Source organism: Palaemon carinicauda, chromosome 32, assembly GCF_036898095.1.
Source record: "Palaemon carinicauda isolate YSFRI2023 chromosome 32, ASM3689809v2, whole genome shotgun sequence".
Taxonomy (NCBI): domain Eukaryota; kingdom Metazoa; phylum Arthropoda; class Malacostraca; order Decapoda; family Palaemonidae; genus Palaemon; species Palaemon carinicauda.
The window spans coordinates 25,457,284-25,484,765 of NC_090756.1; the positions used below are offsets into that span (position 1 = coordinate 25,457,284).

General features: G+C 42.2%; 1 protein-coding gene across 1 annotated transcript in view; it reads left to right on the plus strand.

Annotated features, from left to right (window-relative positions):
* The first annotated feature begins 775 nt into the window (after window positions 1-775).
* The window catches only part of LOC137625743 (cytoplasmic dynein 2 intermediate chain 2-like), a 52,441-nt gene continuing 25,734 nt past the window's right edge, over window positions 776-27,482 (plus strand). The window contains exons 1-6 of the mRNA XM_068356635.1: window positions 776-967; window positions 15,509-15,587; window positions 16,114-16,213; window positions 18,974-19,098; window positions 25,046-25,167; window positions 25,817-25,929. Coding sequence (XP_068212736.1) covers window positions 909-967; window positions 15,509-15,587; window positions 16,114-16,213; window positions 18,974-19,098; window positions 25,046-25,167; window positions 25,817-25,929 — 598 coding nt within the window. The 5' untranslated portion in view covers window positions 776-908. The remainder of the gene's footprint in view (window positions 968-15,508; window positions 15,588-16,113; window positions 16,214-18,973; window positions 19,099-25,045; window positions 25,168-25,816; window positions 25,930-27,482) is intronic.

Here is a 27,482-nt window from a genome sequence, read left to right on the forward strand (position 1 = left end):
TTGTAATAATAATAATATTAATAATAATAATAATAATAATATTTTAATGTTCTTATTATTCTTAAAACATTCTAATTTAATTGTTCATTTCCTATATAGCTAATTTATTTCCTTATTTCCTTTCCTCACTGGGCTATTTTTCCTCGTTTAAGCTGCTTTTCCAACTAGGGTTGTAGCTTAGCTTGTAATAATAATAATATTAATAATAATAATAATAATAATAATAATATTTTAATGTTCTTACTATTCTTAAAACATTCTATTTTGTTCATTTCTTATATAGCTAATTTATTTCCTTATTTCCTTTCCTCACTGGGCTATTTTTCCTCGTTTGAGCTGCTTTTCCAATTAGGTTTGTAGCTTAACTTGTAATAATAATAATAATAATAATAATACAGTAATAATAATAATAATAATAATAATAAGCTAATTTATTTCCTTATTTCTTTTCCTCACTGGGCTATTTTTACCCCATTGGAGCCCTTGGGCTTATAGCCTGTTGCTTTTCCAACTAGGGTTGTAGATTAGCTTGTAATAATAATAATAATATTAATAATAATAATAATAATAATAATAATAATAATAATAATCTAATTTATTTCCTTATTTTCTTTCCTCACTGGGGTATTTTCACCCACATTGAAGCCCCTGGGCTTATAACATGCTGCTTTCACAACTAGGGTTGTTGCTTAGAGGGTTGTAGCTTAGCTTGTAAAAATAATAATAATAATAATAATAATAAAAAAAGGCTTAATTGGGGGAGCCGTTACAAAGACTGACCCACCCAAAACCTACTACTGTCTCGAAATCGCCCATCCAAAATTCCTGTCTTCGAAAAAGAGCGAATTTTGACATTAGTTTTTTTTTGGAATGTGAATATATTTATTTAATATATTCTTTATTAAATCATGTTTTCGAAAAAGAGTGGAGGAGGAGCTAGCTTTTCATCTAATTGGAAAACGGAGCAGTAAGTATAGGTGATAATTTTTAACTACCTTTAGCGTAGGCTGGCTAGGTAGGCTACGGGTAGGTCACGTGTGGGATACCTAGTAGCCTACCTGCTATTACGTCCAGGATACTTAATTGTACTTTAAATCGTGTTTTTTTATAAATTATAATTAACTTTAGTGTTTAAGTTAAGTACAGGCTATATTTTTTAACTGCAGGCTGTCCGCGTAGCCTACGGGTAGGTCGCGTGTGGGATACCTTGTAGCCTACCTGCTATTACGTCCAGCTACTTAATTGTACTTTAAATCGTGTTTTTTTTATAAATTATAAATAACTTTAGTTTAGGCTGTATTTTTTAACTTGCAGGCTACACGCGTAGCCTACGGGTAGGTCACGTGTGGGATACCTAGTAGCCTACCTGGTATTACGTCCAGGCTACTTAATTATACTTTAAATCTTGTTTTTTAATAAATTATAATTAATTTTAGTGTTTAAGTCAAGTACAGGCTGTATTTTTTAACTGCAGGCTACACGCGTAGCCTACAGGTAGGTCACGTGTGGGATACCTAGTAGCCTACCTGCTACTACGTCTTGGGTACTTAACTGTAGCTTAAAGGCTTGTTTTAAGTAAATTACAATTAATTTTAATGTTTAAGTTAAGTACAGGCTGTATTTTTTAACTGCACCTTTACAGGTAGCCTATGGGTAGGTCACGTGTAGGATACCTAGTAGCCTACCTGCTATTACGTCCAGGATACTTAATTGTACTTTAAATTTTGTTTTTTTTATAAATTATAAATAACTTTAGTTTAGGCTGTATTTTTTAACTTGCAGGCTACACGCGTAGCTTACGGGTAGGTCACGTGTGGGATACCTAGTAGCCTACCTGGTATTACGTCCAGGCTACTTAATTATACTTTAAATCTTGTTTTTTAATAAATTATAATTAATTTTAGTGTTTAAGTCAAGTACAGGCTGTATTTTTTAACTGCAGGCTACACGCGTAGCCTACGGGTAGGTCATGCATAGGATACCTAGTAGCCTACCTGCTACTACGTCTAGGGTACTTAACTGTACCTTAAAGACTTGTTTTAAGTAAATTACATTTACAGGCCGTATTTTTTAACTGTACCTTAACCGTAGGCTGACCGCCGTAGCCTACGGGTAGGTCCCAGCCTATGGGTAGGTCACCCGTAGGATACCTAGTAGCCTACCTGTTAAAACGTCCGGGGTACTTAACTGTACCTTAAAGACTTGTTTTAAGTAAATTACAATTAATTTTAATGTTTATGTTAAATACAAGCTGTATTTTTTAACTGCACCTTTACAGGTAGCCTACGGGTAGGTCACGTGTAGGATACCTAGTAGCCTACCTGCTATTACGCCCAGGCTACTTAATTGTACTTTAAATCTTGTTTTTTTATAAATTATAATTAACTTTAGTGTTTAAGTTAAGTACAGGCTATATTTTTTAACTGCAGGCTACACATGTAGTCTACGGGTAGGTCATGTGTAGGATACCTTGTAGCCTACCTGCTACTACGTCTAGGGTACTTAACTCTACCTTAAAGACTTGTTTTTAAGTAAATTACATTACAGGCCGTATTTAACTGTGCCTTAACCGTACGCTGGCTGCCGTAGCCTACGGGTAGGTCCCAGCCTATGGGTAGGTCACCCGTAGGATACCTAGTAGCCTACCTGCTACTATGTCAAGGGTACTTAACTGTAAATTAAAGACTTGTTTCAAGTAAATTATAATTAATTGTATTGTTTAAGTACAGGCTGTAGTTTTTAACTGCAGGCTGTCCGCGTAGCCTACGGGTAGGTCATGTATAGGATACCTAGTAGCCTACCTGCTATTACGTCCAGGGTACTTAACTGTAAATTAAAGACTTGATTTAATTAAATTACAATTAACTTTAGTGTTTAGTTAAGTACAGGCCGTATTTCTTAACTGCGTAGCCTACGGGTAGGTCATGCATAGGATACCTAGTAGCCTACCTGCTACTACGTCTTGGGTACTTAACTGTTGCTTAAAGACTTGATTTAAGTAAATTACAATTAATTTCAATGTTTAAGTTGATTACAGGCTGTGTTTTTTAACTGTACCTTAACCGTAGGCTGCCCGAGTAGCCTACGGGTAGGTCATGTGCAGGATACCTAGTAGCCTACCTGCTACTACGTTCAGGCTACTCAAAACTATCTTAAATATTTGTCTTAAGCAAATTACTAATAACTTTAGCGTTTAAGTTAAGTACAGGCCGTGCAGGCTATTGAGGTGTTTTATTACATAACTCGGTCCTTCATGAAATAAATAATGATTAATAATATTAAAAACTATATTTTGGTTTTTAATTAGTCTAGGCTAGAATTAATCAGTTGTAGGTTTAAGGTATAAAGTAGCCGTCGTTAAGATCGTTCGCATAATCGGCTAAGTACGTAAAAGAGGCTATGGTAATGTCAAGGTACTTTAATGTCTTGAAAAATAAGTAAATCCTTTATTTTTTCAGCGATCGTGTCGTTTTTAGAACTGAAATTTTGGAAATTATAAAGTTATTATGGTAGGAAAATGGATTTTTTAATTCAAATATTAATATTAATACTTAAATGGATAATTATGTTAGATAGATTATTATTATTATTATTATTATTATTATTATTATTATTATTTCAGTATTATTACTGTATTATTATTATTATTATTATTATTATTATTTCAGTATTATTACTGTATTATTATTATTATTATTATTATTATTATTATTATTATTTCAGTATTATTACTGTATTATTATTATTATTATTATTATTATTATTATTATTATTGTTATTACTTGCTAAGTTACAACCCTAGTTGGAAAAGCAAGAGGCTATAAGCCCAGGGGCCCAAGCAGGGAAAATAGCTCATTGTGGAAAGGAAACAAGGAAAAATGAAGTATTTTAAGAACAGTAACATTGAAATAAATATTTCCTATATAACCTGTAAAAAATTTAATAAAACAAGTGTATTACACTGTCCGTTAAAAGCAGATAACCTTAAATCAATCCACATAAGTTGGAGAAATTCATCAATCAGAAGAATGGAAAACAGGAATATATAAACTAACCACGCCTGCCTAACCTAACCTATGGATATGGATCCTTCTTATTTAACCAAGAGAGTTTGTCCCCCTAGGACTTCTCCTTTCCTAAAAGGACCTACGATATATTATGAAAACACTTCTAGTTTTCACTTGAATAACCTTTATATATAATCCACATAAGTTGGAGAAATGCTTAAATTGGAAGGACGGAAAAACAGGAACATGTAAACTAACCACACCTACCTAACCTTATCTAGGGACCTGGATCCTTCTTATTCAACCAAAGGAGTTTGTCCCCCTAGGATATCTCCTTTCCTAAAAGGACCTACGATATATCTTGGAAAAGCTTCTAGTTTTTACTTGAATAACCTTTATAAATTGATTATATTCTTCTAAATAATAGTTACCAGCCTTGCCAAAATCATACCTTACAGTACTCCTAGTACAGCGATGAGGTTTGTATAGTTAAGAAAAATACTATTTACTCTTTAAAAAATGTGATTTTAAAGAACACATGAATTTTTTATAGTTTAGGTATGCAGTTAATTCTAAAATTTTCAATATTAAACTTACCCGATAATCATGTAGCTGTCAACTCCGTTGCCCGACAGAATTCTATGGAGGGATACGCCAGCTATCACAATACTAGAAGGGGGTGTACTTACCAGCGCCACCTGTGGCCAGGTACTCAATCATTTGTTGTTGACACCTCCTCAATTATTCCTCTGTCGTGCTTCCGGCTAGACGTTCTGGGATACGCTTATGGTCTTCGAGTTTATTCACGGATATTTGGTGAAGTATTCTCTCAGATTAACGGCTGTCGCTTTACTGGAATCCTTCTTATATTAGCTAGATAGCTTTTATATAATACTGATATAACGGTTAACGAATTTTGCTTGTTTTTGGATCACCCTTTGGCTAACTCTTTGAAACAAGATGTCTGACGTTTCGCAAGCCCCCTCCCATAGACGATGTAGGTCTTGCAATAGGCGTATTCCGAAGGCCTCGGTAGATCCTCACACCGCTTGTTCTGACTGTAGGGACAGGCCCTGTCTATTAGAAAATCGATGTGAGGAATGCGCCGGACTTTCGGAATTGGAATTTGTCCGTCTTTTAAAATATTCATCTAAGTTAGAGAGAGGTAGAGTTAGGAGAAGTTCTTCTCACTCTTCTATGTTTTCCTCACCTCATGATCCCCTACCTTTTCCTACCCCTGTAGTGGCTACCCCCGAACCTACTGTGTGCCCTCCGCCTGATATGTCAGTTGTTTTGCGTGCTATTCAGGCTTTAGGCGATAAAGTAGAATCAGTGGTAAGTGACCATAAGTCTCTGATGGCCGAAGTTAAAGAACTGAAGGTCAAGAGTGCAGTGGGTGGAATTAGTGCCAGTGCTGTGACGAGTGCTAGTGTCGGTGCAGTGCCAAGTGCTAGTGGTGCCAGTGTGGTGCGTGAGGATTTTTCTGTGCGAGCCAGTCGTCCTCCCAGTCCGGGACCTCTTGCAAGCTCCCATGCCCAGGGGAGAAGCAATGTCGAAGGGCTTAAGGGTTCGACAGGCCTTGTTAGGCGCACAGAACTATCCTCGGTGGTTGCGGGCGTGTCTTCCTTAGACCGTCACTCCCACCTGCAGACGATTGAGCCCGTCTTATTCTCGTCCGCTGATCAACTAGCAGGGAAGAAACGTTGGTCTCAGGTCTCGAGACCGCTTAAACGTAGAGTCCAGTCCGCGAGTGCTCAGCCAGGTTGCAGTCATTGGCTCAGCTCTGACTCGCCTCAGTCATCTGTCGACTGTACTCCGCCCAAGAGGAGTAAGGTTCTGCCAAAACAGAGCCCGACTGTGACTTTACCTCAGTCTGTTATCGTTTCTGCCGATCCCAAGTGGACCCTGCTTCAGTCCATGCAAGCTCAGCTTTCGGACTTGATGCGTGAGTGTCGGGCTGAGAGTGTTGCACCTCCTCCTCCGCCTACACTCCCTCCGCCTGTTCTCGCTCCGCCTGTGCTCGCCCCGCCTGCACTTGCTCCGCCTGGTCGCAGCACCATCTGCCAGGCGTACGATGTTGAGCCACTTTCGGAGTTCGCTGTTCCCAGTGGTGTTCAGCCTCAGCCTTCTTTAAGGCAACCCTTGCTTTGGGATCAGGAGAGTTATTCCACTCTTCCTCCGCCTCCCCTTGCTGCTCCACCAGTGGTGCAACTCTCGGTTGGGGTACAACAACCTCTCCCCTCCGTGAGTCTGTCTGCTCAGCCATCGCTGCAGCGAGCTCAACCCTCCTCAAGGCAAGCTCCTCTACACCCTGGACTTGCGCCTCAGGAGCCTCAGCTTGCGAGAACTTTACCTTGTTCTGCGCAGCCTCAACCTCATCATGCTCCGCTCATCTCACAGGAACAGGAACGGACTACTCCGCCTCCGTCCTCCGCTCAGCTTGTGCAATCCTTGGGTTCAACCTCTTTTGCTAGGAGTCAACCTCCTTCACCCATGCGCCTGCCTTCTGCTTCGTCTGTTGTTCAGCCTTTGCAGTCTGAGCCTCAGGTTTTCCCTCAACAGTTACTGGAAGAGGAAACCACTGTTATTGTTCCTACCCGTTCTGACTCTGCGGTTCAGCATTCTGGTCCGATAGCTTCGCTACCCTCTGCTGATGAGGTGTCGGATGATGAGGAGGCACACCTTGATCCCTCATCAGACGTGGACGAATCTAAGCTTTCTCCACTGTCGATTGATTTTCGTAAGGTCTTGGCTCTACTCAGGGAGATTTACCCAGACCACTTCGTCTCTGCTATTCCCCGCTCTCCACCATCTGAGTTTTCGCTGGGCGTACAACAAGCTAAGTCCAACTATACTAAGCTTGTCCTAGCTAGATCCTCCAAGAGGGCTTTAAGGATCTTAGGGGAGTGGCTGCAGTCTAAACAACACCTTGGCAAGACTTCCTTCATGTTCCCTCCAACGAAGCTCGCTTCGAAAGGTTGCGTTTGGTATGCCACAGGGGAAGCACCAGGCTTAGGAGTACCTGCCTCTGCCCAGGCTGACTTCTCAAGTCTGGTGGACTCGCCTCGGAGAACTGCTATGAGACGCTCGAAGGTTTGTTGGACCTTCTCAGACCTGGATCATTTACTGAAAGGGTTGTTCAGAGCATTTGAAATGTTCAACTTTTTCGACTGGTGCCTGGGGGCCCTCAGCAAGAAAACCTCTCCTGCGGACAAAGATTCTGCCATGCTAATAATGTCCTGCATGGATAAGGCCATCAGAGATGGATCGGGTGAGCTAGCGTCGTTATTTGTATCAGGGGTGTTGAAGAAAAGGGAACAACTGTGTACCTTCCTTTCCGCCAGCATTACACCTTGCCAACGGTCACAACTCCTTTTTGCTCCTCTCTCAAAGTTCCTCTTTCCCGAGGAGCTAGTTAAGGACTTGTCTGCTGCCCTGATACAAAAGGACACGCACGATCTTGTAGCCTCATCGGCTCGTAAGTCTAAGGTTGCCACCTCAGTCCCCAAGACTTATCGCTCCCCAGTGGCTGATACCCCGGCTACGAGGTTCATACCGCCCTTTCGTGGTAGAGCCCCCAGCCGAGGAAGCTCCCGCCCAGACTCTCACAGGAGCAAGTCTAGGAAAGGATCCAGGACATCTAAGGGAAAGAACTGACTCTCAGTTTCTCCAGACAACAGTAGGAGCCAGACTCAAGATCTTCTGGCGAGCCTGGGAGAAGAGAGGTGCAGACGCACAGTCTGTCAGTTGGCTGAGGTACGGTTACAGGATTCCATTCTGCCTCAAACCACCTCTGACCACATCGCCCATCAACCTCTCTCCCAACTACAAAGAAGAGGACAAGAGGCTAGCATTGCAACAGGAGGTGTCGCTACTTGTGCAGAAGAAGGCAGTGGTTATAGTCCGGGACCATCAATCCCCGGGCTTCTACAACCGTCTCTTTCTTGTGGCCAAGAAGACAGGAGGTTGGAGACCGGTGCTGGACGTCAGCTCTCTCAACGAGTATGTCACCAAGCAGACGTTCACGATGGAGACGACCAAGTCGGTCTTAGCAGCGGTCAGACAGGAGGACTGGATGGTCTCGTTGGACTTGAAAGATGCATACTTTCACGTTCCCATTCATCCAGACTCCCAACCTTTCCTGAGATTCGTTTTCGGAAAGGTTGTCTATCAGTTCCAAGCCCTGTGTTTTGGCCTAAGCACAGCTCCTATGGTCTTTACTCATCTGATGAGGAATGTAGCGAAATTCCTACACTTATCGAACATCAGAGCCTCCCTCTACCTAGACGACTGGCTGTTGAGAGCCTCCACGAGTCGTCGTTGTCTGGAGAACCTCAATTGGACTTTAGACTTAATCAGAGACCTAGGTCTATTAGTCAATATAGAGAAATCTCAACTCATTCCCTCCCAATCCATTGTGTACCTGGGAATGGAGATTCAGAGTCAGGATTTTCGGGCTTTTCCATCGGCCCCCAGGATAAACCAAGCCCTAGAGTGCATCATGAGCATGCTGAAGAGGAGCAATTGCTCAGTGAGACAGTGGATGAGTCTCACAGGGACCCTCTCATCACTGGCCCTGTTTGTCGAGCTAGGAAGACTCCACCTCCGCCCTCTTCAATTCCATCTTGCTGCTCATTGGGACAAGGGGTCGACTCTAGAAGCAGTCTCTATCCCTATCAACCAAGAGATGAAGACCACTCTCCTGTGGTGGAAGCACAATCTCCTTCTCAAGGAGGGTCTATCATTGGCCATCCAGACCCCCAATCTTCATCTCTTCTCAGATGCATCGGACTCGGGCTGGGGTGCGACCTTGGACGGACGGGAATGCTCAGGAGTATGGAACAAGGAACAAGGATTACTCCACATCAACTGCAAGGAACTGTTAGCAGTTCATTTAGCCCTGTTGAACTTCAAGTCCCTCCTGCTAGGCAAAGTGGTGGAGGTGAATTCAGACAACACCACAGCCTTGGCTTACATCTCCAAGCAAGGAGGGACCCATTCGAGGAGCCTTTACGAGATCGCAAGGGACCTCCTCATTTGGTCAAGAGGTCTAAACCTCACTCTGGTCACGAGGTTCATCCAGGGCGATATGAATGTTTCAGCGGATCGCCTCAGCAGAAGGAATCAGGTCATTCCCACAGAATGGACCCTCCACAAGAGTGTGTGCAACAGACTTTGGACCTTGTGGGGTCAACCTACCATAGATCTGTTTGCCACCTCCATAACCAAGAGACTTCCGCTTTATTGTTCCCCTGTTCCAGACCCTGCAGCGGTTCATGTGGATGCTTTTCTTCTGAACTGGTCCCATCTCGACCTGTACGCATTCCCTCCGTTCAAGATAATAAACAAAGTTCTGCAGAAATTCGTCTCGCACGAAGGGACACGGCTGACGCTGGTTGCTCCCCTTTGGCCTGCAAGAGAATGGTACACAGAGGTACTGCAATGGCTAGTCGACTTCCCCAGGACTCTACCTCTAAGAGTGGACCTTCTACGTCAACCACACGTAGACAGGTTGCACCCAAACCTCCACGCTCTTCGGCTGACTGCCTTCAGACTGTCGAAAGATTCGCTAGAGCTAGAGGCTTTTCGAAGGAGGCAGCCAGTGCGATTGCCAGAGCTAGAAGAGTTTCCACTCGTAGAGTCTACCAGTCTAAATGGGAGGTCTTCCGAAGCTGGTGTAGAGCCAATTCAATATCCTCTACCAATACCTCTGTGATCCAAATAGCTGACTTCCTTCTACATCTTAGGAATGAGAGATCCCTTTCTACTCCTACGATTAAAGGATATAGGAGCATGTTGGCCTCAGTTCTCCGTCACAGAGGTTTGGACCTGTCTTCCAACAAGGACCTTCAAGACATTCTCAAGTCTTTTGAGACGTCTAAAGAACGTCGTCTTTCCACTCCAGGCTGGAATCTAGACGTAGTCATAAGGTTCCTTATGACATCTAGGTTCGAACCTCTCCAGTCAGCTTCCTTCAAGGATCTTACCCTCAAGACTGCTTTTCTCGTTTGCCTTGCAACAGCTAAGAGAGTCAGTGAGGTTCATGCCTTCAGCAAGAACATTGGTTTTACAACCGAATCTGCAACATGTTCTTTTCAGCTTGGATTCCTAGCAAAGAACGAACTTCCTTCACGTCCTTGGCCTAGATCGTTCGAAATACCTAGCCTCTCCAACATGGTAGGTAACGAACTAGAGAGAGTTCTTTGCCCTGTCAGAGCTCTCAAATATTATCTGAAGAGGTCTAAACCTATTCGAGGACAGTCAGAAGCTTTATGGTGTGCCATCAAGAAACCCTCGAGACCCATGTCCAAGAATGGGCTTTCGTACTATATAAGGCTTCTGATCAGAGAAGCACATTCTCACCTAAAGGAGGAAGACCTTGCATTGCTGAAGGTAAGGACCCACGAAGTAAGAGCTGTAGCTACTTCGTTGGCCTTTAATAAAAACCGTTCTCTGCAGAGCATAATGGATGCAACCTATTGGAGGAGCAAGTCAGTGTTTGCATCATTTTATCTGAAAGATGTCCAGTCTCTTTACGAGAACTGCTACACCCTGGGACCATTCGTAGCAGCGAGTGCAGTAGTAGGTGAGGGCTCAGCCACTACATTCCCTTAATCCCATAACCTTTTTTAACCTTTCTCTTGAATACTTTTATTGTTGTTTTTTATGGTTGTTACGGTAGGCTAAGAAGCCTTCCGCATCCTTGGATTTGGCGGGTGGTCTATTCATTCTTGAGAAGCGCCTGGGTTAAAGGTTTGGTAGAGGTCCTTTAGTAGGGGTTGCAACCCCGTGTACTTTGGCACCTTTGGGTTGATTCAGCCTCCAAGAGGAACGCTGCGCTCAGTAAGGAAGACGAACTTTAAATAAAGAGGCAGAGTAACGGTTCTATTCGACTTCCTTACCAGGTACTTATTATTTCATTGTTATTTGAGATAACTGTTATATGAAATATGGGATACTTAGCTATCCTTTAATCTTGTACACTGGTTTTCACCCACCTCCCTGGGTGTGAATCAGCTACATGATTATCGGGTAAGTTTAATATTGAAAAATGTTATTTTTATTAATAAAATAAATTTTTGAATATACTTACCCGATAATCATGATTTAATCGACCCTCCCTTTCCTCCCCAGAGAGAACCAGTGGACCGAGGAATAATTGAGGAGGTGTCAACAACAAATGATTGAGTACCTGGCCACAGGTGGCGCTGGTAAGTACACCCCCTTCTAGTATTGTGATAGCTGGCGTATCCCTCCATAGAATTCTGTCGGGCAACGGAGTTGACAGCTACATGATTATCGGGTAAGTATATTCAAAAATTTATTTTATTAATAAAAATAACATTTCAGGCCTTCTCCATCATGAGGTTCAATACTACACAGTGATCTAAAAGTTTTTTGTTCCGTAACCGAAATACAAACCACGCTATTTACAAAGGGTATTACTTTTAGCGTAGCTGAAATGGCGAGCCATTAGAATTTAACGAGGGTGTATTACCCCCGCGCTAGTTAGCGGGGGGGTAGGGGAGTGGTAGCTAGCTACCCCTCCTCCCCCTCACACACAGGTGAATACTCACTTTAACTTTTGGCTCGGACTGTGACCGACGTCTCTGTCTTGGTCCTCGCTTGGCAGCCATTGTCTGTTTTGTCTTTACTTAATCGCTTACTTTTCATTTACTCAATATATATGTAAACATGTTTTCATGTTTGTATATATATTTGAGTATAGAAATAAGTAAGTTTCCTTTTCAGATATGTGTGTGTAGTGTACGATATCTACGTGGAGGCCTCGGCAGTTAGGCCACCACGGCGTATTTTATGGGTGGCGATCGAGTTTGACTTATGTCTTTCTCTCTCTCTCTCTCTCTCTGTCTTGAGGTCGTTCACCCTTTTACTACGTGTTACTACGCCCTTGTAGCCTAGCTTCTTTTCCGTGTGGGGGGTTGCTACGCCGTACGTTTGTATCAATTAGTTATGAATCTAATTGTAGTTGTTTTTTGTTTTTCAGCTTGTAGAACGATTCCTTTCGGGGTTTTCGTTCTTTCTTTAGTGTTCATTCATTTTTAAATTACATAATTACATAGTTACATAATTATAATTGTTATAATTCTGTTTTGGTTACAGCTCTCCTTCCGCGAGTGTAAGTGGTTGTGAGGGCACGTGCCTGTTGTGTAATTCTTGTTCCTTTCCCTCGGGATTCCTCTTCGGAGCCTTCCCGGGGGAATGAATGTGTACTAATATTATTTGTTTTATTTTTTTACAGTTACCGATCTAGTTCGTTTCTGTAATATAGCAACGGTGTGAGCTGTCTGGGGATTCGGCTGTTGCTGCCTCCCCCCCTTGTATTTTCGTCAGGGGCGTCTCCTTCTACTGGTAGTACTCCCATGTCGACGGACAGCTCTCCAGTTCATTTTAGAACAGTCAGGAGGCTTGCCTCCTTGGGCGGATAACTTTCCTTCCGAGGGAAGTTTTTCCTGTCCAGGCTTGAGTTTTCCCCTTTTGGGGGGTTCTTCTCTTGCCTTTTTTTTTTTTTTTTTTTTCGTGCGACTATGCTCTTGGTGCTGAGCGGTCGCACCTGCAGTTTCGCTCAAGGGGCTGGGCAACTGCAGGAGCTCCTCTTCGGAGGATTGCTCCTTTTAGGTCACTGGCTGACCAGTCTCTTCCACGAAGTGTTTCTCTTTCGTTCGCGAGAGAGTACACTCATAGAGACTCCTCTTCGGAGGTTTCTTCTGTTGCTGTTGCTGTTGCTGTTGGCCTCCCTCGTTGTAAGGCCCACCGTCCGCCTCGTCGTAAGGGCCTCTCATCTCCCTATAAGGGTGCTTGAGGCGCCTTTTTGGATCTCCGTTTGCAGCCTACAACTCCTTTTTCTCGATCTTCCGCCTTGGTGCAGATGGACAGCAGTCTGATCTCGTCTTCCGACGGGCAACGGTCTTCCCGACGGACAACGGTCTGCCCGACGGACAGCGGTCTTCCGACGGACATCAGTCTCCCGGCGGACAACGATCCCTTCGGGGCAAAGGGTTGCCCCCACGGGGGTTCTTCCCTTGCGTGTCAGGGTTTCCCTGCGCGCCCTTCTGCTCATCAGCGCTCTCCTGTTTGTCAGCGCTTTCAAGATGATCTTCCCTGCGGTTCCTGTTGGTTCCTGTTACGCGCCCTGTGCGCCCACGTTCGCCCTCGCGATCTAGAACTTCGGTTCAGGTCGGGGTCAAGGACTCTTCTTCTTTGCGCAGGCTTCCACGCGTAGCCTTCTGCTCGTCAGCGATCATCAGCTCGTCAGCGATCATCAGCTCGCCAGCGATCATCAGCTCGTAAGCGATCATCAGCCCGCCAGCGATCATCAGCTCGCCAGCGATCTCCGGATCGCCCACGTGTGTTACAGCCGGCACGCCAACGTTCTCCAACACTTCTGAAGGAACATGGTTCGCCAGCTACTAGCTCACCTGCGCATGCTGATCGCCATCGCACAACCCTCAACTGCGGATGCTGATCGCCATCGCGCGACCCTCAACTGCGGATGCTGATCGCCATCGCGCGACCCTCAACTGCGGATGCTGATCGCCATCGCGCGACCGCACACCTGCGGATGCTGATCACCATCGCACTACCCTCAACTGCGGATGCTGATCGCCATCGCGCGACCCTCAACGGCGGAGGCTGATCGCCATCGCGCGACCCTCAACTGCGGATGCTGATCGCCATCGCACGACCCTCAACTGCGGATGCTGATCGCCATCGCGCGACCGCACACCTGCGGATGCTGATCACCATCGCTCAACCCTGCGCATGCTGATCACCATCGCGCGACCCTCAACTGCGTATGCTGTTCGCCATCACGCGATCGCCCACCTGCAGATGCTGTTCGCCATCGCGCGACCGCCAACCTGCGCATGCTGATCGCCATCGCGCGACCCTGTGCATACTGATCACCATCGCGCGACCCTGCGCATGCTGATCACTGCTCGCGATCGCTCACCTTCGCATACTGCTCGCCATCGCACGATCGCTCACCTGCGCATACTGCTCGACCATCGCGTCGGCATATCACAACGCGCCATCGCCAACCTGCGCGTTAGCGCTCACCAGCTCACCACCGATCGCTTGTTGATCCATATCGCCAGCAGTCCTCCTCGCCCACGCGGCAGCGCGTTTCCTCGCCATCGCGCTAACGCTTGCGTTCGCCGCCTCGGACTCGCTCTCATCCACCTGCCCACCCTCACGACCGCTCGCCTGCGCGCCCGCTCGCCCGTGCAACCGCGCGACAGCTCGCCCGTGCAACCGCGCGACCGCTCGCCCGTGCAACCGCGCGACCGCTCGCCCGTGCAACCGCACGACCACTCGCCTGCGCGCCCACACGCCCACGTGCCTGCACGTCTACGCTCATGCTCTCCAATGTTCGCCCACGCGCGAACCAACGGTTTTTTCCATCGCGTAGACGGATGGTGTTCCGTCGCGCGAACTTACAGTGTTTCTTCGCACAAATGTCGGCTTATTTCTTGCAGTATCCATTGCTCGTCTATGGGTTATCGCCCGCCGACCACCAGGAATTCCCGTCGCGCGAGCTCCAGGGCAATTGCGACCACGATTCCCAATGGGGTTTTCGCAGCATGACCAGCCTGGCGAGTTCTTCTGGAGCGTATTTCCAGAACACTGTCTCACCCCGTAAACACAGAGCGTGGCACTTGCAAGAATAGGAGAAACTTAAGGGAGATCTGAGCAACACTCCTCTATTCCTGAACCTGGGTTAGCCCTTCCCCGTCATTCCCTGGAAGGATTTTTGGCGGGGGGGGGGGCTTTCCGTTCGAGTTTTCTCCAAACCTTAGCTATTTACACATATTTGCCCGCCAGCCCTGTCCCCCAAGACAAGTCCTACCTCTAAGTGAAAGTGAGTATTCACCTGTGTGTGAGGGGGAGGAGGGGTAGCTAGCTACCACTCCCCTACCCCCCCCGCTAACTAGCGCGGGGGTAATACACCCTCGTTAAATTCTAATGGCTCGCCATTTCAGCTACGCTAAAAGTAATACCCTTTGTAAATAGCTAAGGTTTGTATGGTTAGGAAAAATACAAATTATCTTCGAATTTGTCATATTCCAGCTGTGACCAAGTTGTGGAATGAAAATGATCTTCCTAATCGGGTAGTTGAATCGGTAGAACTTCAAAAGTTCAAACTTGCCGCAAATGTTTTTATGTTGAACAGGCTGACATAAGTCTTTTTATACTTTATATATAAAAGATTGGTCTTAATGTTGTTACTGTTCTTAAAATATTTTATTTTAATCGTTCATAACTTCTCATATAGTTTATTTATTTCCTTATTTCCTTTCCTCACAGCGCTGTTTTTCCCTGTTGGAGCCCTTGTGCTTATAGCATGCTGCTTTTCCAAATAGGGGTGTAGCTTAGCTACTACTACTACTACTACTACTAATAATAATAATAATAATAGTAGTACTTTAAGGTAAATAATTTTACCAATAATCCATCAACATTTCTCCTGTTCATCGCAGATCTCTTGCTGACGGAGGATGCCAGACTGATCCTGTGGAGTTGGCGGAGGAGGGCTGCCAAGTCCTAGAATTATCGGAGGTAAGTTGTTCGAGATTTTGTTTTTTGAAGGATAAATACAGGAAAAAATTGATGTAATATCTTCGTAAACTAAATAATCTATAACATAAATACTGACATATATGCTAAACCCATATCTTTTCTATAAACAACTCGGGTTTTTATAGATAAGAAAAATACAAAACACTTTTAAAATGTGGTTTTGAAGGATAAATACAGACAAAAAAATTGATGTAATATCTTTATAAACTAAACAATCTATAACTTAAAAACTGAAATATATGCTAAACCAATATCCCTTCTATAAACAACTCGGGTTTTTATAGATAAGAAAAATACAAAACACTTTTAAAATGTTATTATCCACAGGTTAACTTGTAGTTCATTTTAATATACTGTGATATGTTCATTCATGAAGACCAGTTTCTTCGAAATTTTCTAAAGTGTAACAACAACAACAACAACTATAATAATAGTAATATTAATAATAGAATATGCGTAGTTATAGTTCATTTTTAAACCTCTAATGTTCTCACTCCCTTTACAGACAGGAGTACAAACAGAGGAAGAGCAGACTAATGCTTCAAAGGCGCCTGAATATAATGAGGAGTCGCTGTTGATGTTTCTCAAAAGTGTTGGTCCCAAAGGTGAGATTTCTAAGGTACTTTATTTTTACATGAATACGAACCATTGTTCGTTAAGAGGATCATGACTTCAGCAATGCTCTGATGGTTGTTTAAACATTTAACGAGGTAGTTATAATTGATGGTGGTTGGAGGATAGGCCACGCCCACTTTCCAGATAGAGCAAACCTCTAATTTTTACTTCAGCTGTGGAGCCTGTGGTTCCGTACACATATACTGCTCTGCCTTCTCATAAAGTGGCTGTTTTGATATTTTGCTTTTTCTTTTACATTAAATGTGCTTTCAGATAATTATGATTGAGGGATTTTAATTGAAGAAGTCAATGATATGCTGTATTTCTTGATAACTGTAAATGAGATAGTTTTCTGGTACCTGTTGTTCTCCAACGTACAGTACTTGTTCCTATTGGGTGGCATGTCTGTTGTTGTTCTATCCCTCGCGAGTGTGGCCTTACAACGACGAAGGCAACGTGAATTTAAGGCAATTGGTTTTTTTTAGACATTGCTGGTGCTCTCAAACGAGAGGAAGGATGGAAGCAATGTACAGTACGCGCTGTTTGCACACCAGTTCGACTTGCTACGATAGCCATCGAATCTAATTTTATATTAAATCTACATGAAACCTCTTCAGGCTCACTCGAACATTCTTCATTTTCAGCTCAAGAACCACCCTACAATACTTGGGCCATGATTCCCGCAGTCTTTTTTGCGGTTGGCGAGTAGTCCTGAATGCTTCTTCTAAGACTCGACCGTTTGGACTCTAGTTCAGCTTTGGCTTTGGTTTCGACCCACAACACAACGTAACAAGTTCATTTTTCATATTGACCATATGTTCAGACATATTCTTTCCATTGTAGGTTCTTCCACGACTGCCTACCAGTCTCCTGGTAGGGGCCTCTTATAACACCTGTGACTTCATCATGTTTAGATCGTTAGTAGGTGAACAGATGTCGTTACTTTCAATCCACCACAGTACCAAAGAGCATTAGCATTTCATGGGATAGTAAACCAGCCCATTTGGTAATACTTACTGTACGTTACTTCAAGAGCTGTTTTTATGGTCCTATACAATAGGGGAACCTACTCTCTACAGGACCTCGACATTCAAGTTATCATGTTCGTTCAAAAGCAGTCAACATTTCACACTGCATATTGCACGTTTATTGTTAATTCGTCACTACAGTATCAAAGTACTCAGAAAACAAGAAAGTCCTCAGTTTCCTCTCGAAAGCCTTGATATCTTCAGTCATTCGGATGTCTCGCCGGAGCTTATTATATAGTCTCGGGGCCGCATATTTAAAGGCTTTATAGCCTACAATATCATTATTATTACTTGCTAAGCTACAACCATAGTTGGAAAAGCAGGATGTTATAAGCTCGAGGGCTCCAACAGTGAAAATAGCCTAGTGAGGAAAGGAAATAAGGAAACTACAAGAGAAGTAATTAGTAAGTAGACGTATATCTAGGTCCCAATAGTTTGAAACCATCAGGAAGTATATTTGTGTCAACGTGATTTGTTGGCTGCGCAATATGTAACAATTCTCTTAGATGTTTTGGACATCTGGAACTTTCTGCCTTCAAGTTACACTGTCTGACCTGACAAGTCTTAGGTTAAGGTCAAAGGGCTGAAGCCATTACTCCTACTAAATGATTCTGGTTTGTATAGTTAGGAAATATACAAATAACTTTATGAAAATCCGAGATTTTGTAATAGACACAACTACATCATTATCATCATAATGTCCTCCTACGCCTATTGCCGTAAAGGGCCTCGGTTAGATTTCACCAGTTGTCTCTATCTTGAGCTTTTAATGAAATACTTCTCCATTCATCATCTCCTACTTCACGCTTCATAGTCCTCAGCCATGTAAGCCTGGGTTTTCCAACTCTTCTAGTGCCTTGTGGAGCCCAGCTTAATGATACTCTACTACAGGCTTGGGCAAGTGTATATCAGCTGGAGGTTACATTTTACTCTATCCAAGTGAGTGAGGGATGCATGATAATACACATATGCAAGATATATTCTTCTTCTTCTTCTTCTTCTTCTTCTTCTTCTTCTTCTTCTTCTTCTTTGTCTGCATCTTTTCCCACTTTTATGTGGGGTCGATGTTTCTGGCCAGTGTTCTCCATCTACCTCTGTCCCACACTTCATCACCAGTTATTCCCTTTGATCGAAGGACATCCTTGATACATATGCAAGATATATTACTTGTCCAATATATTCTCATTTTTGTTTTATTAGTTTTCTATGTTATATTTTTTTTACTATTAATGTTTACATAGAAACTATTGATGATGATGATCATTTCCAGTATAATTGAATATAGTTTTAGTAACCTATAAAGTCTCAAGGGCCGTGGGCCGCATGTTGCCTATGCGGGCCCTTCCCTTTGATGAAGGAGTTATCTAAATGGAAGACAGCCTGTGAATAGTGGTTTTCACACGCCCCTGATGTATACACGACACCAACGAGGTGCTCGCGCGAGGGTAGTAACCTCTGCATTCCATGCTTTTATCTTTCTCTGGTATATTTGGAAGATTTATATCAGAAAAAGTGTAAAGAAGGACTTTTTCTTGGGCGTCACAGGTCTCTCCCCAGAAATAGATTTTTCCTTCGTCAAAATCCCTTTAATGCTATGCTAGAGTTTGATCACAAGCAAGTGTTAGTTAAAATGTACGAATTACTCTACTATCCTATCTTACATGTCATCCTTTAAACGGAAAAGATCTTCCTTTTCATTCATTGATTCTCCCGTTTTTCCAGTTATCCGGGAAATAGAAAGACAGAACAGGAGCCGGGCCTTTGACGGATTCTCGCTGTTGGAAAAAGAAGAATCGTCCGGCGGGAAGATTTTGCACACGTTACGACTGAATCAACTCCAGAGTAACGTGAGTATGCGTACGCTGTTGAGCAAGTTGACGTAAGTCTCCTGTCGAAGTTTATATGTTACTTTAGCCCTTTTACCCCCAGGGTATTTGGAAATTTCCAACCCTTAACCCCCAGGGGTTATTTTTTTTCAAGCCCATTTTGCAGTATATATTTTTAAAATTGCTCTAACTGCCTTAGTTTTTGTCATAGAGAGGTCTGGTTGGTCTCATTCTCTTGGGAAATACGACTGAATCAACTCCAGAGTAACGTGAGTATTCGTACGCTGTTTGGCAGGTTAACGTAAGTCTCCTGTCGAAGTTTTTTTTGTTACTTTAGCCCTTTTACCCCCAGGGTGTTTGGAAATTTCCAACCCTTAACCCCCAGGGGTTACTTTTTTTGAAGCCCATTTTGCAGTACAGTGAACCCTCGCTACTTCGCGGTTCGACAATCGCGGATTCACCACTTCGCGGGGTTTTCCCATAACCCATATATATACATATCGCGGATTTTCCGGAAAATTCGAAAATACCGCGAAATCTGAAGACAACCAAATACGATATTTTGTTACCTGTAATTCCATTAATACTGTAATTAGTAATATCTGCTCTTACTGATTGTTCATTGCATTACATATGATATATAATTCAGCACAGAAAGAAATAAAACACGAAAAGAGAATGTGATCATACGATAATTCAGTACGTAGTAAAATTAAATCGAACATGAAACGCAAATCAGATGCAGTCATACCATATTAGAATGGTGTGTACTGTAATGGATGTGCTTCTTTTCCATGAATCTTTTGTATGTATACGTACGTAGTACAGTACTGCATCCAATAATATTCTTTGTTGCAAAAATCACATTTCGAATACTGTAAGCGTACGAGAGAGAGAGAGAGAGAGAGAGAGAGAGAGAGAGAGAGAGAGAGAGAGAGCGTAAAATAGCGTACGTAAATTTTTATTATTATTGTTATTATTATTATTATTGTTGTTGTTGTTAATAAAATTATTATTGTTATTATTATTAATCATTATTATTATTATTATTACTGTACAGTATTATTATCATTATTTATTATTATTACGGTATTGTACTTAATCTACGTACGTTCAGTATGCGCGGGGGCATCTTCTATGAGTAACCAACGCACCATAGTACTGTAAGACGGGTTGTGATTGGTTCAAGCGCTGATAGATGACGAATCAAAACTCAAGTTTTGTTATCTAGCCTGTGATTGGTGTTTTGCCCGCATCTTCTACCCGCATCATCAAAGTTCTCGCGGGGCTGGATCGTTCACTTCCTCTTTCCGCGTATTGCTGAGTAGACGTTCTTAAGTTTGTGAAGTTTAATCTGTGCTGTGTGCGACTGTTTTAAGTTGAACTTTTTGTTGAACTTTCTGTTACACTGCCTCCCAAGCGTTCTGCTTCTAGTAAGGCTGGTAGTGAGCCTAAACGCCACCGAAGGATGATGACGATAGCTGAGAAGGTTACGCTTCTCGACATGTTAAAAGATGGTAGAAGTTACGCGGCCGCCGGCCGCCATTTTGGCATCAACGAATCCACCGTTCGCTACATCAAGAAGGACGAGGCGAACATTAGAAAGACTGCTGCAATCACCTTTAGCAGATCAGCGAAGCGAGTCGTTACAACGCGTAATAAAACGATCGTACGCATGGAAGGTGCTTTAGCTGTGCGGATTGCCGACTGCCGGAAGAAGAACATAGCGTTGGATACGAACACCATCCAAACAAAGGCTTTGAGCTTATATGAGAATTTTGCTGCAAAGGAACCTAAAGACGACGACGGCAACCATGCTGAAGATGATGATGATGCAGATGATCCTCAACCAGGGACATCCACTGATTCCCAGCCTCAGAAACGTTTTTCCGCAAGCAAAGGATGGTTCGCGAAGTTTCAGAAACGCTTCGCCCTGAAAAGCGTTTCCCTGCATGGGGAGTCTGCTTCCGCTGACACTGCCGCTGCTGAAACTTACGTGAACCAGACTTTCAAGAACATTATCGCTGAAGGTGGATACAAGCCGGAACAAGTGTTTAATATGGATGAAACCGGCTTGTTTTGGAAGAGAATGCCGTCGCGAACTTTCCTGTTCAAAGAGGAAGCCAAAGCCTCTGGCTTTAAGGCATTCAAGGATCGCGTTACCCTCGTGATGTGTGGCAATGCTGCTGGATTTTTGTTAAAGCCGGGGCTTATTTATAAGTCGAAAAATCCTCGCGCTTTGAAAAATAAAAATAAGAATCTCCTTCCCGTGTACTGGATGCATAATCAAAAAGCATGGATTACGAAGATGCTGACCTCCAACTGGTTCCACCAGTGTTTCATCCCGCAAGTCCATGAATATCTCTTAGAGAAGGGCTTGCCATTCAAGATCCTTCTCCTTATGGATAACGCTGGTGGACACGCAACTGACCTGTCGCGTGAGGGCGTTCAGGTTGAGTTCCTGCCACCCAACACCACGTCATTAATTCAACCGATGGACCAGGGGGTTATCAGGGCGTTCAAGGCCCTCTACACGAAGAATACCTTGGCGGACCTCGTTGCGTGTGTGGATGCTGCCCAAGATGACGAGGATGAAGATTTCAACTTGAAGGCGTACTGGCGGCAGTACACCATAGCCACGTGCCTGCAGAATATTCAAAAGGCACTTCAAGAGATGAAACCTGCAACCGTAAATGCGAGCTGGAAGAAGCTGTGGCCCGATATTGTTTACGACGACAAGGGATTTACTCCGTCGGAAATCCAACACTCTGCAATACGGAAATCTGTGCAGTTGGCTGCCATAATTGGAGGTGACGGGTTTGGCGACATGACGACTGAAGACGTCGACGAGTTGTTGGACTGCCATTCCCAGCCCCTAACTGACGCAGACCTCGAAGACCTGACGAAATCGGCAAGTGAGGAAGAGAGTGAGGGTACCCAGGAAGAGACCCAAGAAAATGTCGAAGAAACGGGCTTAACATTAGAACGGCTTGCCAAGTTCTGCAACCATATGAAGGAGGCGAAAGAAATGTTACAAGAGTGGGACGAGGATATGGTTCGCTCGATGCAATTCTCAAATAAGGTCGATGACATCATGACTCCCTACAGGATGCTCTTGGATCGAAAAAAGAAGCAGCGGCAACAACTTCCGATCACAATGTTCTTCCAGCCTCGCAAAAAAGAGCCAGTTCCTCCTGCTAGTACGCCTTCGGAAGAAATTGAAGAAGTTGAAGAGGTGTCCCAGGAAAAGACACCTCCGTCTGAAGAGACGTAAAATACTATCATTGACTGCACAGTAGAACACATCATCAGCTTCATCATCATCATTTCTACTGTGCAGCAAATTCATCGCCATCGTCATTCAAGTTTTTCTTGAACTTCTTTCGTGGTGAGTACAGTAACAATCTTTATTTTTTACTTTAACCTGTTTTATAGTTTAGTAATGTACGTACTGTATGCATTAAGTTAAAGGGAAGGTTTTAAAAGTCTACATGTTGTAACCTATCATATTTTTTTTGTTTAAAATTTACATTTACGTACGTAAAACAATCTCTCTCTCTCTCTCTCTCTCTCTCTCTCTCTCTCTCTCTCTCTCTCTCTCTCTCTCTCTCTCTCTCTCTCTCTCTCTCTCAAATTGTTTTCCTGCTTTGCTACGTACAAGTACTGTATAATTTATATTTGTAAGGTAACATATTTTGTAAATGCTTTTACTGTAAATACTGTATGTACTGTATCATTATTTATCACTATCATCATGCGCGTTAAATGCCTTGTTTGTTCTGAGCGTGGTTGTTTACTGAGCGTACACGCCGTCGTTTCAGGCGGCGTCATAAAGAAAAAGATTTCATTTGGAAGTCCTAAGAAAAATACGTAAACTAAAACATTGGTAATAAAAAAATCAACATACAGTACTGTATAATCAATATAATCGATGCAAAAACTAACCTATACGTACATATATGTGTACACTAAATGAGTTTGTTTCTTCATTATGATCAGAGATGAACGTAAACAAAACATTGGTTGCCATTTTTTATCGTGCTTTTTAGGTGTTTAGGAAACACATGATATAAAATCGCCTTTAATATTTGTGCCTGTTTTAGTTTAGGGTGCTGTAGTACATGCATTAAGTGTTCTGTACATTAAAGGGTGGTTTATTAACAGTACTACGTACAAGGGAAGGTTTTAAAAGTCCGAATATACATGTTAAATAAATAGGTAAATATGCTGTCACTACTTCGCGGATTTTCACCTATCGCGCCCGCGTCTGGAACCTATCTACCGCGATAAACGAGGGTTCACTGTATATATTTTTAAAATTGCTCTAACTGCCTTAATTTTCATCATAGAGAGGTCAGGTTGGTCTTATTCTTTTGGAAAATGCCTGAAGTTTCTCAAAAAATTATCAAAAATATGCAAAAATTATTTTAAATAGCAGTTTTTTGCAAGGACGTACCGGTACGTCCATGGGGGTAAAGGGATGAGTTTTGTGAAACGTACCAGTACGTCCTTTGGGGGTAAAAGGGTTAACATTATCATCTAATCTTGATATTTTATATTTATATTTTATAGTTTATTCTTTACTTTATTTCTTCATAGCATTGGGCTTGTTTGCCTGTTATGGTCCTTGGATGTGTAGTATTTTTCTTATACTGTACAACTATGGTTGCAGATTTGCTAGTGATGATAAAGATAATAATAAGAGTTTTGATTTTGAGTTATTATTTGCTAGGTTTTAATTATTTTGGTCTTAACGACCTGTTTAACTTTTATGTGACCCGGTAATTATCTTCGTAAAATATCAGTAGCTGTAGTTTGCGTTTACGGCAGCTTATCACTTTTGTATTTTGAGTCTTAGAGACTAATGATGATATTTTATAAGTAGAACTTTTCACTTCTTTACTTTGAGTCGTAGAGACTAATGATGATATTTTATAAGTACGACTTTTCACTTCTTTACTTTGAGTCGTAGAGACTAATGATGATATTTTATAAGTACGACTTTTCACTTCTTTACTTTGAGTCGTAGAGACTAATGATGATATTTTATAAGTACGACTTTTCACTTCTTTACTTTGAGTCGTAGAGACTAATGATGATATTTTATAAGTAGAACATTTCACTTGTAAACTAAAATGTTACTTTCAATTTCCATTTGACGATATATGTATTTTGATTATGTATACTCAGATATTCTCTATCTTCCATCGACTATCAATCCATCCCTTTCATGAAAATCCATTTTACATCAAGTGTCTCCCTTTGAGTTCTCTACCCTCCTCTGTCCTATAGTGGCTCTTCCCTAACTTTCATTAATTCTAGTTCTTCCATTTATCATCATAAAGAACAAGTACTGTTGCTTTAGTATCTAGTTTACTTTTTACAAATGTCCAGATTATTTCAATCAAGCTAAATGTCAAAATTTATTGCACAGTAATAAGCCCAGTGTTAATGTATGGATCAGATACTTGGTCTGTAAGTCGAAAACAGGAAGCAAAACTTGAGAGAAGACAGATGAGAATGCTGAGATGGTTTAAGGAATATCGCTGCTTGATAGACTGGAAAGTGATGAAATAGGAGGAATGGCAGGCGTAGTAAAGGTTACAGAGACGATTAGAGTGTCATGACTGAGATGGTATGGGCATGTGTTAAGGATGAATGGTGGGGAGGGAGTGAGAATGCTTGGGAGGAACCTGTTAAGAGGAGAAGATCAAGACGGAGGCAGAGAATTAGGTGACGAGATAAGGGGAAGGATGATATGGAGAGAAGAGGTTTAGTGGAAGAGGATGCTTTTGATAGAAGGCATTGGAGAGGACGCATTAGGTAACCAACATCTTAATGTAGGGATAACAGCGAGAAAAAAGAGACTCTCTCTGTCTCATAGGTCCTCGACAGTAAAGTTGTTAAAGAAGAGACTCTCTCTGTCTCATAGGTCATCGACAGTTAAGTTATTAATTTTCCATTCCAGCACGTTGTGACGGGCATCGACTGGAGCTGTACTGGATCCGTGGTTGTTGTCGCCTACGGCAGCAGGTTCCACGAAGATTGGTGCGACCACAAAGGAGTCGTTACCACGTGGAATATTAATCGGTTAGATTTTACTCTCTGTTTTACTCTTGTTAATTTATTGAAAATAATAGAATTTTGAAGGAAGGTATTAGACAACCATATTTTCATCTTGCAATGTTACATTCAGTAGATTAATCATAGATTTTACTCTCTGATTTATCGTTAATTTACTGAAAACTAGAAGGGTACTTAGTAGAGCGCATGCCTCCGCCGCGGCAGCTTATTTCACGACCTTTTGCTCGACTGTGACCTTGACCTTCCAAAATTTAATCATTTCCAGCTTTTTACATAACAGTTAATCCCTGCAAGTTTCGTTACTCTACAATTAAAATTGTGGGCAGGAAGTTGATCACAAACTAACACACACACAAACAGGGTAAAACATAACCTCCTTCCAACATTGTTGACTGAGGTAACAATAGAATTTTTAAGGGAAGGCCATTTTTTATCTTGCAATGTTACATTAAGTAGAAAGCCTTTATCACAACTCATGAAATGATAATTATAAACTTTAGTATTATTTTTACATCAGAATGGACTAATCATTCTGATAGAGTTGATTCTTTGTTCAGCAGGAAGCCTTCTGTTGGGAAATGAAGATAATTTTTATAAACTTTAGTTGTATTTTTGCTTTAGAAGAGAAAATGTTCTAATAGAGTTGAATTTCCAGGAGTGATTTTGACAGCAACCAGCCGGAAAAACTCATAGAAGTATCGTCGTGCGTTCTCTGCGTCGCGTTCCATCCGACGAATCCTGCCGTTTTTGCCGTTGGGACGTACAGTGGTACGTACTTTCGAGTATAGTTTTGTAAATAATCATTTAAATTATATTGAAAACATCCTTTGAAAATGGTAATATTCCAGACATAGAGTTGGAAACATCTCTTGCGAAATGCGTCAGATTAAAACATTCTCTGGAAATAGAACTTCAAATTTACCACGTCTTCCACTGTCTTGGGTTAGAGTTCTCGTTCGAGTATAGTTTCGTAAATGATGATTTAAATTGTATTGAAAACAAACTGTGAAAATGGTTATGTCCTAGACGTAGAGTTGGAAACATCTCTTGTAAAATGTGTTGGGTTAAAGCCTTCTCTGGAAATAGAACTTCAAATTTACCACGTCTTCCACTGTCTTGGGTCAGAGTTATCGTTCAAGTATAGTTTTGTAAATGATGATTTACAGTACAGTATATTGAAAACATCCTTTGAAAATGTTTATGTTCCAGACGTAGAGTTGAAAACATCTCTTGTAAAATGTGTTCGGTTAAAACCTTCTTTGGATATTGGTAGCACCAAGACTCTAATAATATAACTCCCCCAGCCTCCACAATTTTATATCGGGATTATTTTGCCTCTCCCAGAGATATTTAAGCGCACTACCTTCACGGTTGAACCACAATATCTAGAGACCTTCATCTCTAAGCCAAACAAACAAGCAGATCTTAAGCTATCATTTTTGCATCTATGTCTGGCCGCAGGGATTTTCTTTTTACCATTGCGGGCCACTTGACTCCAATTGGGAGGTTATAGATCTATTTATTTCTTTTGTATTACTGAGAGAGAGAGAGAGAGAGAGAGAGAGAGAGAGAGAGAGAGAGAGAGAGAGAGAGAGAGAGAGAGAGACTTCAAATTTCCCTTGTAAAGAGTTGGCCCTTGAACCATCCCAGGAAAAAGATGGAGTTGAAATAGTCCTTGAAAGAATAAAATCCTTTAAATTGAATTCCCCGCTAACCACCCTTCCTTATCTTAAGCTTAAGGACAAAGTGGCTATTTTGTGAAAGGCAGGTGAACTGAGCATCCCTCTAGTGCCAATTGTATTAATAACCACTTTTTTAACTACTAAAAGGTTATTCCAATGCCCCACACAGTCATATATATTTTAAATGACTCTAATTATTATTACTAGCTAAGCTGCATCTCTGGTTGGAAAAGCAGGATGCTCTAAGCTCAAGGACTCCAACAGGGAAAAATAGCCCAGTAAGCAAAGGAAATAAGGAAATAAATAAACTACAAGAGAAGTAATTAACAATTAAAGTAAAATGTTTCAAGAACAGTAACAATATTAAAGTAAATCTTTCATATAAAGTTTGTATCATCATCATCATCATCTCCTACGACTATTGATGCTAAGTGCCTTGGTTAGATATCATCAGTTGTCTCTATCTTGTGCTTTTAATTCAATACTTCTCTATTCATCATCATTCACTTCGAGCTTCTTAGTCCTCAGCTATGTAGGCCTGGGTCCTCCAACTCTTCTAGTACCTTGTGGAGCCCAGTTGAAAGGTTGGTGAACTAATCTCTCTTGGGAAGTGCGAAGAGCATGCCCAAACCATCTCCA